The sequence below is a fragment of the Daphnia pulex genome, chromosome 5 (genome assembly GCF_021134715.1).
Source record: "Daphnia pulex isolate KAP4 chromosome 5, ASM2113471v1".
NCBI lineage: Eukaryota > Metazoa > Arthropoda > Branchiopoda > Diplostraca > Daphniidae > Daphnia > Daphnia pulex.
In genome coordinates, this window is record NC_060021.1 from 11727541 (window position 1) to 11744242 (window position 16702).

The 16702-nt window shown below is 37.4% G+C and overlaps 1 protein-coding gene and 4 long non-coding RNA genes across 7 annotated transcripts; 2 read left to right on the forward strand and 3 right to left on the reverse strand.

The window, feature by feature from the left end:
• Positions 1–1239: 1239 nt before the first annotated feature.
• On the reverse strand, positions 1240–5784 carry LOC124193368 (aminopeptidase N-like). The gene is made up of 19 exons (XM_046587144.1): positions 5625–5784; positions 5128–5554; positions 4870–5072; positions 4646–4801; positions 4397–4564; positions 4220–4329; positions 4123–4156; positions 3934–4053; positions 3811–3874; positions 3573–3729; positions 3421–3502; positions 3171–3351; positions 2915–3107; positions 2575–2849; positions 2314–2507; positions 2069–2227; positions 1862–2005; positions 1722–1797; positions 1240–1641 (listed from the first exon to the last, which is right to left on the reverse strand). Exons 2-19 carry the CDS (start codon positions 5548–5550, stop codon positions 1477–1479), a joined length of 2904 nt encoding a protein of 967 aa, XP_046443100.1. The 5' UTR covers positions 5551–5554; positions 5625–5784; the 3' UTR covers positions 1240–1476.
• On the forward strand, positions 5396–10614 carry LOC124193371. Of its 2 annotated transcripts, XR_006874203.1 has the most exons (13): positions 5396–5528; positions 6764–6837; positions 6969–7069; positions 7663–7962; positions 8023–8098; positions 8203–8340; positions 8665–8750; positions 8860–8996; positions 9255–9396; positions 9528–9596; positions 9674–9787; positions 10098–10196; positions 10406–10614. It is a non-coding gene; the product is annotated as an uncharacterized LOC124193371 (long non-coding RNA). The 2 variants fall into 2 exon arrangements; XR_006874204.1 differs by lacking the exon at positions 6764–6837 and having other exon boundaries at positions 5417–5528.
• A 1091-nt stretch (positions 10615–11705) lies between these two features.
• Positions 11706–12248, reverse strand: LOC124193376. The gene is made up of 3 exons (XR_006874217.1): positions 12167–12248; positions 11984–12073; positions 11706–11917 (listed from the first exon to the last, which is right to left on the reverse strand). It is a non-coding gene; the product is annotated as an uncharacterized LOC124193376 (long non-coding RNA).
• A 664-nt stretch (positions 12249–12912) lies between these two features.
• Positions 12913–13696, forward strand: LOC124193379. 2 transcript variants are annotated; one of them, XR_006874220.1, is made up of 2 exons: positions 12913–13391; positions 13518–13696. It is a non-coding gene; the product is annotated as an uncharacterized LOC124193379 (long non-coding RNA). The 2 variants fall into 2 exon arrangements; XR_006874219.1 differs by having other exon boundaries at positions 12913–13297.
• Positions 13697–14136: 440 nt separating this feature from the next.
• LOC124193378 lies at positions 14137–16391 on the reverse strand. The gene is made up of 4 exons (XR_006874218.1): positions 16377–16391; positions 15561–16163; positions 14606–15491; positions 14137–14531 (listed from the first exon to the last, which is right to left on the reverse strand). It is a non-coding gene; the product is annotated as an uncharacterized LOC124193378 (long non-coding RNA).
• Positions 16392–16702: the final 311 nt, after the last annotated feature.

Genomic DNA, 16702 nt, shown 5'->3' on the forward strand with positions numbered 1-16702 from the left:
TTCCGTATCTTCTATTGGAACGGCAGCTGTTTCAACAACAGGCTGGCTAGCAGCGATTGCTACCAAGCCCAAAAGGATAATCTGTAAAATTTAGCGACAATCGTTAGCTAAAATGCTTCGTTCACAAAAAACTGAGTTACTTACCAAACCAAGTTTCATGTTTAGAGGTGGATTAGAAGTGTTCTTGTAAGAAAGCCAGTGTCAACTGATGACTTGAACGACCGAATGGCTGAGCTTATATACCGAGTTTTTTGCCTGTCTTTTCACTTTCTTTACCACCAAGCACGTATAACATCTGGCGTTCGAAAAATGTATTCCGTCAACGGAAATCCTATTGCTTGCTACAAGTGGGCCAAGGTTCTAGAGATGTTTTGCTGCTTTGAGGGTCTGCCCCTTTTCAAGTTCACCTTACATAACCATTTAGTGTTTCTCTATACATATTCATTTGATAGACTTACAAGTCCGCCAAGGTCTTATTTTGCCACCCGGAACCAAATAGCTTATTTAATAATGTGTTCCGTAGTTTTCCTAATATTCAACAATTCTTGAACATAATTCAAACTTTAAAGACAACCTCCGTTGTCCTGCGTTCACGTTTCTGTGGTATTCTTTTTCAAGGTCTGGCACCCACAGGCATAGGGATATCGTGAAAAACAATTTTCTTGCATCATTCTACTTGATGTCTTCACTTATTTAAAGACTTCAGTCCAAATGTCTGCAACCGTGAAAGAGAATAACGGGTTCAGCGGTTGAACGCTTGTTGCTAGGACGAATGCATAAACCTTCCTTCTTTACCCGATTGATTGGTATGGCAAACAAATGCAACTAGTGCCAATTGTCAACTTATCATTTGGTTTTTTTTTGCATTACTTTCGCATTTCTTCTTTTTTTTTATTTGGTACAAGTTCATTGTTTCTCAAAAATATTTCCTGGACCAAATCAAAAATTTAACTGGAAGTGGACAAGTTACTGTGTTATTACCACACCTCATCTTGAATAGGCTAATAGCTGCTGCTGTCCTTGTCCTCTTTTTCCGTTCCTTGTTTCTTATCAGTTACTCAAACCCTTTAAAAGATTTTGAAATTCCAAAACCGGTTGAGTTGCTTAACCTCGGTACTGGGCCAATTGTCGGAAATCATGTTATTGTGTTGGCGAAATGCAATAGCAATATCAGGGCGGGAAATTAAACATTTTTCAAATGATTTAGCCGAAAATAATTCGTCGCCGGTGAACCAATGTTTGTTAATCTCCTTAACTGCGTGGGCAAGGACGATTTCTATTTCTTCGTCATAACTCAACATTCAAGGCAACTTCTCTGAAGTAGCGCATCAATTTCAATGTAGCAGCCAACATCAACGCGCATGTGTTTAGGTATTTATATTTGGTGTCAGCCTATTTTAGCCTAACTAAAGCTATTACTATGTATGGAATATTAGGACGATAGACAAAGGATCAAATGGCAAGGCTTGTTAAAGTTTACTGACGAAAGACCTTGGCAGGTTGATTGGCAGCCAGCCAAGTGCCGATTTCTCCTTCGTTGAGTGAAACCCATTTGATATTGGTTTCAACGGTTTCAATGCCTTGCTTGACGCTGTTGGAATTGCCCAAAATTAGGGTATGAGCGTCCCGCAGTTGAATTAGCTATAAATCAAGTTTAAATTGATTTTATTAATCACAACCATGTCCTTAAAATTTAAGAAGCCTTGATTATTTTTGCATACCTTATCAAGTCCTGCTTGTGTGTTTTGGCGAGTACAGACGTAACGATACCAAGTAGCAAAATAAGTCACTCCGAGTCTGTGAAAGAGAACATTTCAGATTACAGGCTGTAAAAATGTTATTAAGTATTTGGACTAGTTACGAATTTTGAATGTCGTTCCATCGATTAATCAAAAAGTCGAGGGCGAGCTCATTTCCGATCGGGTTATTCGCCACATTGTTGAAAACGGTATTGACGTCCGACCTCAAGATTCCAGAATTGGGATCCAGCAACATTTCCAACAACCTACCCACAGGATTTTATTACGCCATTGTAAATAATGAGTTGTTAACAATTTTCTTTTGCTACCCTGAGAGCACGGTGACTTGTTTACTGGCACACATGGCCACAAGGAAGCTGTTATCTCCTGTGGTCTTGTACTGATTGAAAGCAAAGTCGTATTCAGCCTGGCCGCCATTCTCGATGGCCGTTCTTAGAATTATACTCTTTTCGTTCGGTGAAACAATCCTTAATTGCACAAAAAATTACTTTGTGGTTAGTAATCATTAATTAATATTGTATTTTTTTTGTTTATTTTTAGAATAGCTACTTACTGAAGAAGATTTTCTGGCTGACTCATCAAGTTAGCGTATGTGCTAAGCGAATTTTGAACGCAATCGGCCACTCCCAGTCTGCAAGCCCAGTTCATCGCATCGATACGGCTCAACTTTTCCATGTGCGGATCAGCCTGAGTCTCTGCAAACCCGAAGAAAGTGTAGGTAGGTTCCACTAGGCTTGTCATGTAATTCTAAACGTTAATCAGACATTCGTTTTAGGTTAACAACTTTTTGAAATAGAATGGGTAAATTTGAAACCTTCCAGTTGGGGAATTCAACAAAGTTGTAGAGCATAGTGTCAATGTAATTGAACTCGGAGAGAGCTGCGTGCCATGGCACATATTCTCTCTCGTATTTCAGATACAAAGTGAGGTCGAGGGCCGTAGCGTAGGGAATCAATTCGACCAAAGCCAAGTTAAAGGCATCGTCAAGAAGTTGACCTCGATTGTTGTCGGAAAATTTTTGATGGTCCATCATGAGCTGATCGCGAATCATTGCGTAATTGGAAGTGTCGTAAGCCACTCGATAGTAATCTGAATTTGTTAGCAAAATGTCGCGTTAAAAGATGGCAATATTGCAGGTACGAGCTTGTACTGACTCTGTTGATCGATATTGAAGATGACCCATTGATTGGCAGCTGCCCCAAGATTGGGCAGTGTCTTGCTGACTTGATCCACAGAGAGCCAATCTCTTTTATTCGTTTGATAGTCACTGGTATAGGTCAGAGGGACCCACCACTGATAGACGATGGGGTCGGTGGAGTCATTACTCTTTCGCAACAAAAACCTTTCCTGTGGGGGGGATGGATTTATTTATTTAATTTTAAAGATGATGCCTTTCCGTATTTGGCAAACCTGAGTGACGAGGGCACCCCCTGTCTGGTAGTCGCGGGTCACGGTAATGAAAGGGAAGCCCATCTTGTAGGTCCAAGTGTCCATGATCTCTTTGATAGTCGCCGGAAGGACAACGTTTTCCAAATCAGCTTGAGTCTGTAGGGCTGACCACAAGTTGTCTTGACCCGCATTGCCATAAGCACTATATGGGCACAAAGAGAAAAGAATTGGACTTGTGTGCTACTTTGTTACGATTGATTTGTTTTTATACTTGTCGTTGAGGTAGCGAGTGAGACCGCGCTGAAATGTGTCGAAGCCGATAAAATCTGCGCACATTCGGATCACGCAAGATCCTGTTTCAAATAGAATCATTTTTAGGTATATATGTGAATAGTTAAAGTAAATTAACATCATTAATTCAACCCTTTTCGTAGGAAATGGCATCAAACATTGAATTGATTTCGGCTGGAGTGTTGACTTCGATGTTGATAGGACGAGACGTTTCCAGAGCGTCGACTCCGAACACGTATTGCAGGTTTTCAATGATAAACTGGTCGTTCATTCTAAAATCTGGCTCCACCTAGTATGACATCATCAACAACATCAGGTATTTGTCTTACATAATCTCTTAAACAATGTATTAATGAAATTATTTCTTTACCGCATCGGTGCCGATGTATTCCATGTACGATGCGAATCCTTCGTTTAACCACAGGGCATTCCACCTAATGTCAATGAATCCAATTTCAGAATTGAATCAAGAAAGATGCTTTACAGTTAATACCAGTCCATAGTAACGAGGTTGCCGAACCATTGATGGGACAGTTCGTGAGCGATGATTATAGCAGCAAATTGGAATGAACGTGCGCTGGTCGTAGTAGGATCGGTGAGGAGGTATTGTTCCCTTTTATTGAAAAAACAATTCACAATAGTTAAATATTTTTTACGTTAACTCATCTTATTATTCCCGTACCTATAGGTAATCAGTCCCCAGTTTTCCATGGCTCCTGCAAAAATAATAAATTTAAGTAAAACATAATTCTTTTAAAAAGAAAGAAATGTGATTGGACCAGCGGCGAAATCGGGAATAGCTGCCATGTCTTGTTTAGGTAACGGATAGTCGATGGCAAAAAAACTTTCGAAGAATTCCAAAACTCGAGGACCAATATTGCGTGCATAGCTGCATAGGATGAAGTATTCACAACATAATTCTGATTCAAATTTTTTTTTTAATTTATTAAGTTTACTCGGTAAGATTGCGGGCATCAGCACGGGCCCAAATGCGGAATTCTACGTTGCTGAGTCCGGGTTCTGATGGAATACCAACAAATTCCGACACCAAAAACGCCACAAGGTAAGTGGACATTGTCACCGACGTTTCATAATAATCCCAAACGAATCCAGTCACTCCAGCCCTTGACAATATTGAATTACGTAATTGTAAACTTTCAAACCGTTCATTATTGTAAGCAGTTTAAATTTAAGGCTGGACGTACATGGGTTCCGTTCTAATCAGTGGCATATTGCTGGCGGAAGTCCAGGTTTCTTTGCGCCCGAGTGTGATGGTGAAATTAGCCTTCATTGTTGGCTCGTCGAAACAAGGGAAGGCGCGGCGAGCGCTTGTTGCCTCGAAATCAGACACAGCTAGATACCTGTGAGTTTATTTAGAATACAATATTTAATCCTAGCTATCGCAAATAACACTTGAATATAATTTTACTTGACTTCGCCATTCTCCTCATAGTCTGATCGATAAAATCCAGTCAACAAAGTGTTCAAAACGGAGATGTACTTCATGGTGATCTTGTACCGTCCACCGACTGTCAACGGTTGAGAGACTTGCAGCGTGATTAGCTCGCGGGTCGATTGCTCGTCGATGAAGTTGACCACTGGGATCGGGTTTCCAGTTAGTTCGTCCGTAACCTAAGTACATTATTAATAAGATTTTATTTGTCTCTATAGGAAGATGGTGATTTACCGTAATGGAAGCCTGGTCGATGGTGAGGTCTAGACTGTTGATGGAGATGTTGACGGTCGAGATGATGCAGTCAACCGAAATCTCGACATAACCGTCGGTGGTCCAGTTGCCCACTTCAATGAAGGGCAAAAGGCGAATGTTATATAAGCGAGGCAAGATGTTACCCGGAAGGCGCAAATCCTCTCCTTGCTTCGGTTCAACTTCGCCATTTTTCGCGTAATTGTGACGGAAGAGAAAAGCCTTTCGCGATGGAGTGTACCACCAACGGCTTATTCCGTCTACAGGATCAGGAACAACAGCCGGTTCCAATAGGCTCAGTTCAACTTCATCTGGACCTTCATATTTTGGCTGAACGCCGATACCGAAAGCCGAACTGATCGCGATTAGAACAAGGACAAATTGTAAGTTCCAAAATGTCTTCATTTTCCTTTATTAAGAGAAAGTTAACATTAGGCTAGACGATAATACGATATGTGTCGCAGTTTATTTCTACCTACCTGATGTTGAGTGGGTACTTCAACGTCTCCCAGCCGACTGATCATGTGAATTCGAAAAACGAAATTGCCTTTGTATTTATATCTAGGAGATTATTAAGATTTATTTTGATCAAACAAAAGCTTTACGTTAGCTTTTGTTGTTCGATCCCGCTCAAAGGCTTTCCTACCTGCCCGGGTGTATTAGGTCCAATTTATGTCAGTTTTTTTTTTATTTTGCTGCGCATAAATGACTTCATCATGCAACAAAGATTAAGACAACCTATCGTGTGTAATAATCTCGCACTTAAACCTGTGACGTTTGGAACGTGCTGCACGACATTTCAACCATTTTCGGGTCCCAATGTATAATCGTAACATGAAGATAGCTGCCTAACGTAAATTTTACACCTTATCATTGTTTGGGCATGGATTATCTGAAATAGTTTTTAATGTAATAAACCGCTACGGCACTATAAAAGTGACAAAAAGTTCAACTAAGCCAACATTTGTTAGATGACTTCGTCGGGACTTTGCGTGGTTAAACTCTTTAGAATCCGTATCTAGTTAAAACGGTAAAAGTCATAATTCACTGCCAAAATATAGTTATTACACAAAAGCCGAGCCCAACTTTGCCCTTGATACATACAGCATATAGTATTCAATAATCAAATCCAGTCAGTCTTTGCCAGTCTGCATTTTGTTTAAAAAGGACAATCATGCTTATTCAAGTCATATTATTTTTTGTATTGTATTTTAAAATGTTACTGAGTCAACTTTTTCATTTTCGGCTGTCAAATTAATTAGTCAGTTTCAGCTACTTTGCACATCCCTGTAAAAATGTATCGGCAGTTGTTGTGTGGTAAATTTTTGGTGATGACTGACGATAACTATTCCACCAACAAAGCTCACTTGTTACTTTTTCGATAATTGCTTTTTTATCTACTAAATCTATTTCACGGAGATGACGAATATTTGGTTTATTTTCCGTCCGACTCGTCCGTGAATGCTAAGGCCTGCCACTAGGTGTCAAAATATTTCAGTGTGTTTAGGGATTGAACTATTCAGCCCTGGTAATTCTGGAAGGAAAAAGAGGGGGGGGGGTCATTAAATTTTCTAGACGACATTCCATTTTGGCGATTTTGCATTTCTTTTTCTTCAAGACGCTGTCCGAGATGGTTACCTTAGCTATTGGCTTATGCCGGGGCCCTTTCTCTCCTTACATTTTTCTTCAGTGGTAATTTCTGTTTTTTCTTCTTCATCAAGGTTACTGAATTTAAATTGTGTGTTCCCTGTGATTAATTTACGGGTTATATGTTTAAAACTTTGTTTCTGACAGTAATTGAGTTTTAATTTTTCTATCAACAGTCTGGTGTGAACTTCTTCATTGCATTACGTGCACGTGTTCGCTGCCTCGTCATGAAGAGGGTCTACTATTTTGTAAGACCAAAAAGATGAAATTTGAAAAGGTAATTAAGTACTTGTAAGCTAAATCGAGCAGGCAATGACCATTTTTAGCATTTAGTTCTTGATGTTGAAGACACATGACATCTTATTTCGGTCTCCATGTAAGACAGCTTTTGTGAAAAGTTTTTTGTTAATAAGTATTTAAACCAATCACAGGGTTAGAATTTTGCACGAATTTAAGTCTACTTAAGTGTGCTACATATGCTTGTTCTTTGCTCAGAATTAACTTGGGTAGTATGTAAAACTCTTGATTTATATTGTCAAGTACTTTATGCATCTAAATGAGAGCTTTTGTGAAAAAATCTGGATCAGCTTGTGTTGAGTGGGTTAGCATTTTGCTTAAATTTAAGTCAACATATTTGTGCCACATACGTGTTTGCTTGGCATGCTTGCCTATAATTAACTAAGGTTGTACATGTACATTGAACTCTTAATATAGATTTGACAAGTACTTTCTGCTTCTAAATAAGGCCTTGTGAAAAAAGTCAGTTTGTGAAGAGATGAGAAATTTTTATCATGTAGAACATTCCCTTGTTTTTCTTGTGTTTGAAAATATTATTGGTTTATTAATTTCTGTTTCTTTTTTTTTTTGAAGGTTTCCTTGTTCAGTTTATGAAGTTTATGAGCTGTTAATGGTGTTTTCTGGTGTTCAGTTGAGAGATGCCCTCTGAGATGGATAATAAACTGCTGAGCCTTTTCTCATACCATCGTCTTTTTGGACGTGGAGAATGTCAGTTCACTGTAGAGTAGCTTGGCTGGTGATAATGTTAATAATATGGTAAAAATTTTTAATTCCTGCCTTTATTCCTTAAGGTTACTAAATTTAAATATTTTGTGTGGTCAACTTACACGGATCAAGGCATGTAAATCATATTTGCAAGATTAATTGCTAATGGTAATTTTTCTTTAATCTAATGGTTTAATTTCTAATGATTCTTCAATGATTATTACTCAGGTCATGAAGTCTGCTGTTCATTTTCTCGTCTCTTGGTTCATGTTGCACGTTTCGTCATATTCAGTACTTAAGATTAGTAAGAGCAATAATGTTGATTAACTTTGAAATCTGAAAACATTGTTTCTACATTAGAATTTTATTATTTGTTTCTGAAATTAAGTTTTTATTTTTACTTGACAGATGGAGTCTGAAAGCTTCTTTTTTGCTTTACGTGTACGTGGTCATTGCCGTTTAATGAAGGTTCTCTAAGAGGGTCTCTACTACATTGAAAGACAATATAGTGATGGAAATAGGAAATCTAAATGAAAGAGTAATAATGTAAGTACTCGTGAGATAAATCAAGGGTTAGCATTTTGCTTTAATTTTTTTCAAAGTATGTGTGCTGCCTATGCTTGTTTTTAGTTAAGAATTTACTGAGGTAAAACTTCAGTTCTTGATTCTAATGACATGGCTCGTTCTTTTAAAGCTTAAATGAAATTGTCATGATGTGATGATCTTAGGCCATTTTCTTTACATTTTTCTCTAGTTAAATCATTTAAATCTTAAGTGTATGATTACTTCAACTTTTAAGTATTTGAACCATTTATTTTACAATTGAAAGATAAAATTAAACTTGCATTTTGTTTTACTTTGAAAATATAGGTTCCCATGGTCAGTTTGATGTATGAGCTGGTTCGTTGTGGCTGTTTTGGTGTGCAGTGATCTTCCAGGAGAAATGCGTTAATAAGGTGATTGTGTAGACTTGCTAAAAATGGGAAAAGAATTACTTAAATTTAAGGGAAAAGATAATTGTTTTGTTGTAGTCATGTGGGCTTTAGGTTTTTTTTTTTTTTCAAGGACAAAGTGCCGCAACAAGTTGGCGACATGGCAATCTTATCACCGAGCCTGACGACGTCTGCTATGGAAACTGTCAGTCACGTTATTCGTGATTATTGCGGTCAGCTTCAACATTCTTCTTCACAAATGTCTCAAAGGTAATTTAGTTGTTAGTTCATTAGGGTTTCTGAATGTACAAACAATTAACAGATGCCTTTGCTTAAATGCTGAAGAAGGTTTAGAAGATTAAAGATAGAATACATTTGTCAATCTGTCATGCCTGTGATAGATATCTGTCCAGGTCACAGAGTCTTATCCCAGTAGGTTTTTTCGTCTCTAAGAAATTATGTAGATAATTGATTTGTTACATAGTAACTTGGTCTTTGATAATAATTGAGGTTTTTTTTTTCATGTAGGATTAATGGTTCGGTGAGGCTGAGCCTTTTAATGGTGGTCAAAAGTCCACATGGACTTGTTGCAGCCAACTGGTGAAGGTTGTGGGGAAGTGCTGCATGTTGTCTGTGGTGTTGGTCTGAAATATTTTCATTGCTTCAACTAGTAAGTGTTTGAATCATTCATTTTATATTTGTTGTCTGATGTTAAACTTGAAATTTTTGTTTTGATTTGTAAATTTTTCATTGGAATTTTGTTTCCATTTCGAAGTGTCATTCTGTTCTTTTGTTCTGTAGGTTTCCATCGTCAGTAAGAAGCTGTGTGTAAGAAAGTGTGTTGCTCTTTGGTGTGCAGTTCATGTTTGGGTAAGAGATTCCTTTTTCATATTATCTTGATGATTTTGAGTAAATGGCAAAGAATGACCTAAATTGTTGTCATGCAGGTGGTTGTGTTGCAGCCAGCTGGTGAAAGCGAGTTCGAGTTGAGCTGAAGCTTAATGAACCAGTCAACAATGATAGTGTTTAAAGTGAACTATCAATGAAGACATCTTGAAATGGTAATTTGGTTGTAATATTTTGTTGTAACTGGGGAATTTTCCTAAAGTCTACTTGAAATATTATAGTGGGTTTATAGTTTTTCTATAAAGATGGGTGTTTGCTCACTAGCTTTTGCTGAATTATAATTTTCTTTTTGATCTTTCTAACTAGAACATTATTTTCCCTTTTCCAAAACTTCTGATGATGCTCGGATTCGATTAATTTAAAACTTAACTTGACACGACTTTTCTTTCTAGTCTTCTCTTACATGTTTTTTTTACAGCTGATACAAGTTAATATGTTAATAAATGATTTTTCTTTTTACAATAGGAGTTGGTGACAATGAGATTGTCAATCTGCTGCATGTAGTTTTTACTATCAATATGTGGAGAAGTAAGACTGGAAGCAAAGTTGCAAGAAAAAGAAATGGTAATTTATGATATTTTATCGTGATTTGGGAAGTGTCTAGTTTTTCATTGAAAGAGTTGTGTCAAAAGATTAACTCAGAACTGACGTAGGAAATTAGTGATGGTACCTTGTTTTATAAGCAGACCCTTGTCTATTTTATTAAGGAAAAGTTTTATGTTTCAGTCAGTTTTCCTGTCAACTTAGTATAATACTCCTGTTTATTCTAATAGGTCTCGGCGAAAATGTGCAGTCGTCTTGCAGTCTGACTCCTGTTCAAGCTGTTCCTGTCCTGAATTGTGCTGGAATCTTTGAAGTAGCTGATCCTGAAGGTGTTATGTTGGAGTTTTCTTGAAGAAGCTGATGTTGGTGTTATCTACTTACTGTGCCAGTGCAACGTGTCGATAAAAATATTATATCCATATAACATGTGATTGTAGTAACCTTAAGCTATTTTGTTTTCAAATATGTCTCGTTGCAAACTGATGCTGGGTTAAAAGTTGTGTTTTCTGATATTTCCCTCACCCCATATTTTTAAAATAATTCTTAAGATTTTGAGGCTAACTGGTAACATTTCGTTGTGCGTTGAAATTTCTTTTTGATATTTTTTTCTCAACTAGCGTGAAATGTTTAAATAAATAAAAACAACAAAATTAATGAAATCAAATTGTTAAATAAGTTAATCAAATAAAAAATATATATTCTAATATTTCAATAATAAAATTTAAATTAATTGAGCAATTTTTATTTTAAATAAATTAACGTAATTAAATAACATTTAATTTATATAAATTAAGTTAATTGAATTAAACTTAATTACATTAATCAAGTTAATTGGATCTATTCATTCGAATTCTACAATTTGTAGCCAACATGATGGCAATTTAATAAACAAAGCGTCCGGTTCAAGACAAATGTTGATCTATAAGCAATTTATACCCAAATAAAACAAACCTAACAAACTCCTTTTGTCTCATTTGGGTGATAAACTGCTTTTGAAACTTGCACACACAGTCAATAAAGACAAGGGGAGACACTGCCTTAAGTGAATGCAGCCAGGGAGATTACCTGGCCAACGGTTAAGAGAAACCAGAAAAATAGAGAAGAGTTGAGGAACAATTCGAGAGCGATTAACCATAGTAGGCTTCCGGGTTCCGGCTTAGACATCCAACAACTACCAGTCTTGAATTACAGCTTTCTCTTGTCAGTTTTCACCAATAGATGAAGCCCATGATAAGTAGCGAAGGAGTTACCCTGTTGGCAGAATGAACATTTATTAGGATGGCAATAATTTTAAATTAGATTTTAGCGACAGAAAGCAATACCTCAAATCAAGAGGGCCTGTTTAAGGAAGTAAAAAGGGGTGGTAGCAGCAAACGGGTTACCAAACAAAGGACCTTGTTGACTGTGTACTCATTGTCCTTTTTCTTCAAAGACGTGACTTCTCATAAAGTCTGTCATGCAAAATTAGAAACCCAAGAACCTGCAAATAAAAAATATAAAATTAAGTCACCTTGTTTATAATTTGTGTCATCAATGTGCTATTATATAGACGCCAGTGCAGATCAATACTTTAAATACATATTAGACTGCAACAAAGAAAGTTTGGTGACATGACAAGTAAACTTACACACTTAACTACCAATCAGTTATCCAAGGTTTAGAAGATGGAATGAGAGATTGGTCCATGCTGGGGTTGGTGATCTAGCAAGTCCAATAGAATCAGTCGATAATTATGATGAATCCTAATAAAGGATGAGAACAATATATATTTCAGCAATACTTGATTATAAGCTAGTGTTGGTTGTTACCTCTGTCATTTGGATGACACATTCAGTAGGATGCCAGGATTTACAACACAATAGTTGACAGTAGGCTGCATGCCCCTTCCACATTTTCTCCTGGAAATTAATGAGAAATATGAAGGTTATTAAACACATATACAGAAAAGAACACATGCCCAACAAATTGCACACAAAATATATCCAATTTACCAACGAATTCATTGGTAATTTTTGAAGAAAATAGCTTTAGCTGAACTGTTGACAACGAGCTGCCATAACTGCACATATCAACACAATATTCTTTCACGCCATCTATTAGACACATCCAAAACTGACCGGGTTTAGATAGTCACAAAAGTCACAAAAGTAATCAAAAATACCATTTCTGTGTGCTTAAACTGGCCAAGGAGTCTTTAGAATTGTGCAGAGAACAAAGCTCACTTGCTAGTTTTATGCAAAATTTCCGGAAGTATACCGGAAGTTAGCGATAGCGCCTCAACCATTGAGCTGCCGACCAAATAAACCAAATATTCGTGATCTACGTAAAATTTGGGGTCGATTAGATGTAATTTAAACGAAATCCATATTTTGGCCAAAATCGAGAATTTTCCTGAACTATATATAGTTCAGGAAAATTTTCAAAACCGGAAGTACGAAAACGTACAAAACAAAACATGAACTTTACGACAAATTTGACGAGGATCACGAATCTGTGGTTATTTTGTTCGTCGAATGAATATTTACTGAACTACTGACTGAAAAGAGAAAACCGGAAGTAGAAAAAAAAAACACATTTTGAAAAATCTAACAAGTGAGCTTTGTTGCTGAAACAGAAACTGACAGTTACCACCCAAAATTTTTTTGAAGTAGTATTGAGAAATCGCTACAGAGATGTGCAAAGTAAACGTAACTAAACTGATTCTGACAGGTAAAAAATTATCAAAGTCTATGCCGTCTAGTGTCAGAAAGAAGAAACGTTTAAAAGTTAACATGAAAACAATGTCCGCTCTAGCTCGTTGACACTCAATTGAAAGAACTGACAAAAAAAGGTAACAAATAACTTTGATACTCACGTTCACGTAACGTTCTCCTTGCAAAATTTCACCAACAAGCCGAAGCCACCACACACAACAGACGAAATCCTAAGGTGGTGATGGACGCCAGTCCATCTTTTACACACTTCAACAACCACACAAATTTACCAGTCCAACTTCTACTCTGAAGACAATGCAGTGACATTGGTTCATGTGCCTTGTCTGCAAGTGATTCCAGTCATTTCAGCACCTGGGCATCAGTGTTTAGTCAGTGAATTGCTGAAAGGAAAAACACCCAGTTGGTTAGGTAAACCTGTCAGTTATTCAGAATGCTTTTCTATTCACCGCAGCATACTACAAGGCACTCCACTCCACACTACCATATCTGACAACAACATTATGTAATTGGCTCATTTGATTCTCACTCTAGGAACTGGACATCTAAATAATCACCTGTCACCCCTTTAGCCTTATTCCTGTAATTCTGCACTTTGTCTTACTTGTGATAAATCTCTTTTTTTCTGTAGGTTACGATGACCATTGATAATTGGAGAGCAGCATTGGAATGTGACAGGTTGTCTGGGCTAAAAGCCCCGAAAAGCCCCCCAAGATTTCTTTGGGGAAACTTCGTCTGCTCCTAAGCTACACAGTACACAACTACACATCATAAGTTACTTTAAAAAATAAAAACAAATTCAGATTAGGATTTTGAGTTAAGTTTAACCAATTTTAAATAACACAAAATTTAGCTAATGATTCTTATTGTGTTCTTGGCTCAATTTTTCAGAAGATTTCAGCTAAAGTTGACCTAGGTGCAGCCTCAGTGCTTGTGAAAACAGAGAACAAACGGAACAATCCAATAATGCAAGCTATGTCTTCATAAACTAAATAGTTTGTATTTGCAAGGTACTTCTTTTGTCCAGGATTAAAAAATCAATACTGTGGCATCTAATGTATAACATTTCAAATTAACAATCTGCATTCAAGTCATAGATAATCTCTAAAATATGGCTACATTCTCCAGATCTAATGTTTTGCTTTGATTTATTTTGAAGACAAGTGCTATCACTCAAGTAGTTATGGTGAGTATCATTTATTCAAGTACTGTTTTAGAAAAATGTAAGATTGATTTATTAGAGATAAGGATTATTGTGACGGAACAAGTTTATTTTTCATATTTATTACATTACTAGTCAACAATATGAAAATTTCACAATAAATTAAATAATGTAATTTCATTTGAAATATTCAAATGATTACTTCACTTTCCCAGTTTTCTCCTCCTTCCTTCCCTAATTGCAAAGATTTGTTTATTTTTTGTATGGCATTAAATTCCCCATGTTTGTTTTTCTTTCTTCTAAAATCTTAACATCCGAATAAAATATACAAAATGCCAATTGAACCAAATACAAATTGCAACTTTCAAAACACAATACCAGCATCAAGTAATAGCCAAAATTAAATTTGATGCGCATAAACGTTTCCCCAGCATATGCTGCAGTATCAAACCTCATTGGACAGCAACCATCGCAAACGTTAAACTATAATTAAAATGAAGTGAATTCATTAATTATATTTTGCATCAATGGAAATGCTGGAAGAAAACAAAAATTACCGAAGAAGAAAGATTGTGTTGTAATTTGTTGGTGCTCTAGTAGTGTAGTAACTCGGGGCATAGGAATACTATGGAACTTCGGTGTGTAGGTCGTAGCAGCGTAAGTAGTGGTGTAACACTCAGGAACCTTGCTGGTGTAGTACTTCTGAGCTCAGTTTGGTAGTAGCTTGGAGCAGATTAATACTTGGGTTCCTCGGTGAAGTAAACTGGGGCGGCGGACGTGGTTGACTTGTGTAATATGCGACTTCTTTGATGTAGTACTTGGGAGCTTCGGTGTTGTACCTTGGTGTAGCATAGGTTGCGTGTAGCAAACTGGAGCATCAGTGTAGTATTTCTTCGTAGTACGAAAAGGCAGCTTCTGTGTTGGGCTGCGTAATACTTGACCGCCTGTTGCCGCAAGTTGTGGCTGTGTAGATCGGGGCAGAGTAGTTCTTGGGCGCTTTGGTGTAGTTTGCAACCATTTTGGTTTAGTAATCAGCAGGAGCCTCGTTGTAGTAGCTGGGAACAGAGTACTTACTACTTTAGCCATCGGTGTAGTAAGTAGCTGAGGACAGAGTAGTACTTGGGAGCTTCGGTGTAGTAGGTTGGGGGAGCATACGTATACGTGTAGTACTCCGGTACCTTGTTGGTGTAGCTCGGGGCAGAGTAATACTTCGGGGCGTCAGTGTAGTAGCTGGGGGCAGTTATGTGGTAGCATAATACACCAGTACCTTAGTGGTGTAGTACTTAGGGGTCTCGGCGCAGTAACTGGTCGTAGCGTGAGTTGCTTTTGGGTGATGGCGGTGTAAGCTGGGGTAGCGTAGGTTGCAGTGTAATACTTAGGTGCACTTCGGTGAAGTATTCGACCTATTTGGTGTTGTAAAAGGCTGAAGCATCGGTGTAGTAGCTGGGAGAAAAATAGGAATTGGAAACATCAGTATAGTAGGCTGGAGCAGCGTAGATTGTAGTGTAATACTCTGGAGCTTTAGTGGTGTACTTGCGAGACTCAGTGTGGTACTTGACGCCTTGGTGATGTAACTCAAAGCAGAGTAATCATCGGTGTAGAAGCTCGGGGCAGAGTAATCATCGGTGTAGAAGCTCGGGGCAGAGTAATACTTCTTGCAATACTCTGAAGCCTAGGTGGTGTAGTAATTTGGCGGCCTCTTTTAGTAAGTAGGTATTGCGTATGTTGGCATTGTTGTGTAGAAAGGTGGCGACGTGGTGTAGTATTCTTTCGCTGCTGATGCTTAGTATCCACTATACCCAGGAGACATCGGTACACTCGTTGTCGACCCATCCATCAGCGATACAATAACCAACAGCAGCACGACGCTTTGGTTAGCTGAGCAATTAGTTTCCACATTAATAATCAATGATAACTGGCACACTAACAAAAAGAGAAAAATGGGATTGATACACAACTAAATACAAAAAGTAAGAATATTTGCCAATAATTGCGAACTGGTAGTTGCCATGTCGGAGATGCTCATTTGATTAACTTCTATCGACAATTCTCTCGCTTAATGAGTTTTTCCTTCTCGTGATTCACCTTTCAACTCGAGCCGTGCAGCAATTGTACCTGCTTGAAATTGATGCAACACTTGTCATTGGTGTATTTTTCAATTATAACTAGATTAACAAATTTGAAAAAATGTGGAATTGATACGATACTTCATGTAAAACCTGAATATTTACCCATGATTGCGATTTGGTTACACGACGAGGAATGTAGTTAGTGACTCAACTCAATTTTGATTTATTTGTGCCGCAGCTCAACTTGACTTTAACACACCTTTCACCAGCTGGCTGCAACAAAACCATGAGCATGAAAGACAGCAATGAAGTTCACATTCTGCATGTTCTCAAATCCTCCATCAGTTAAGCAGAGGGATCTCCTCCCTAAATATATATAAAAGATACTTAACAAATATTTTGCATTATAACAGGGAAGTTGTTGAAAAAAAAAATACTTTGTTACATGGGATGAGACGTACAGGTAACAGCAGTTCGAAAGCATGTACAGTAGTTTTAGCCCACGTTATCGGATTATTATGGCGAAGTTGATGCTATAGGCTATACCTGTAAACCCTTAATTAAATATTAAACATTCATTAAACA

Excerpts from the sequence above, each read along its gene's own strand:
- LOC124193368 (XM_046587144.1), bottom strand. The coding sequence starts at position 5,550 with ATGAAGACATTTTGGAACTTACAATTTGTCCTTGTTCTAATCGCGATC. Across the intron at positions 3,730-3,810 it reads AATACATCGGCACCGATGCG|GTGGAGCCAGATTTTAGAAT; the intron begins GTAAAGAAATAA and ends ATGTCATACTAG. Across the intron at positions 2,850-2,914 it reads CTTCAATATCGATCAACAGA|ATTACTATCGAGTGGCTTAC; the intron begins GTCAGTACAAGC and ends TAACAAATTCAG.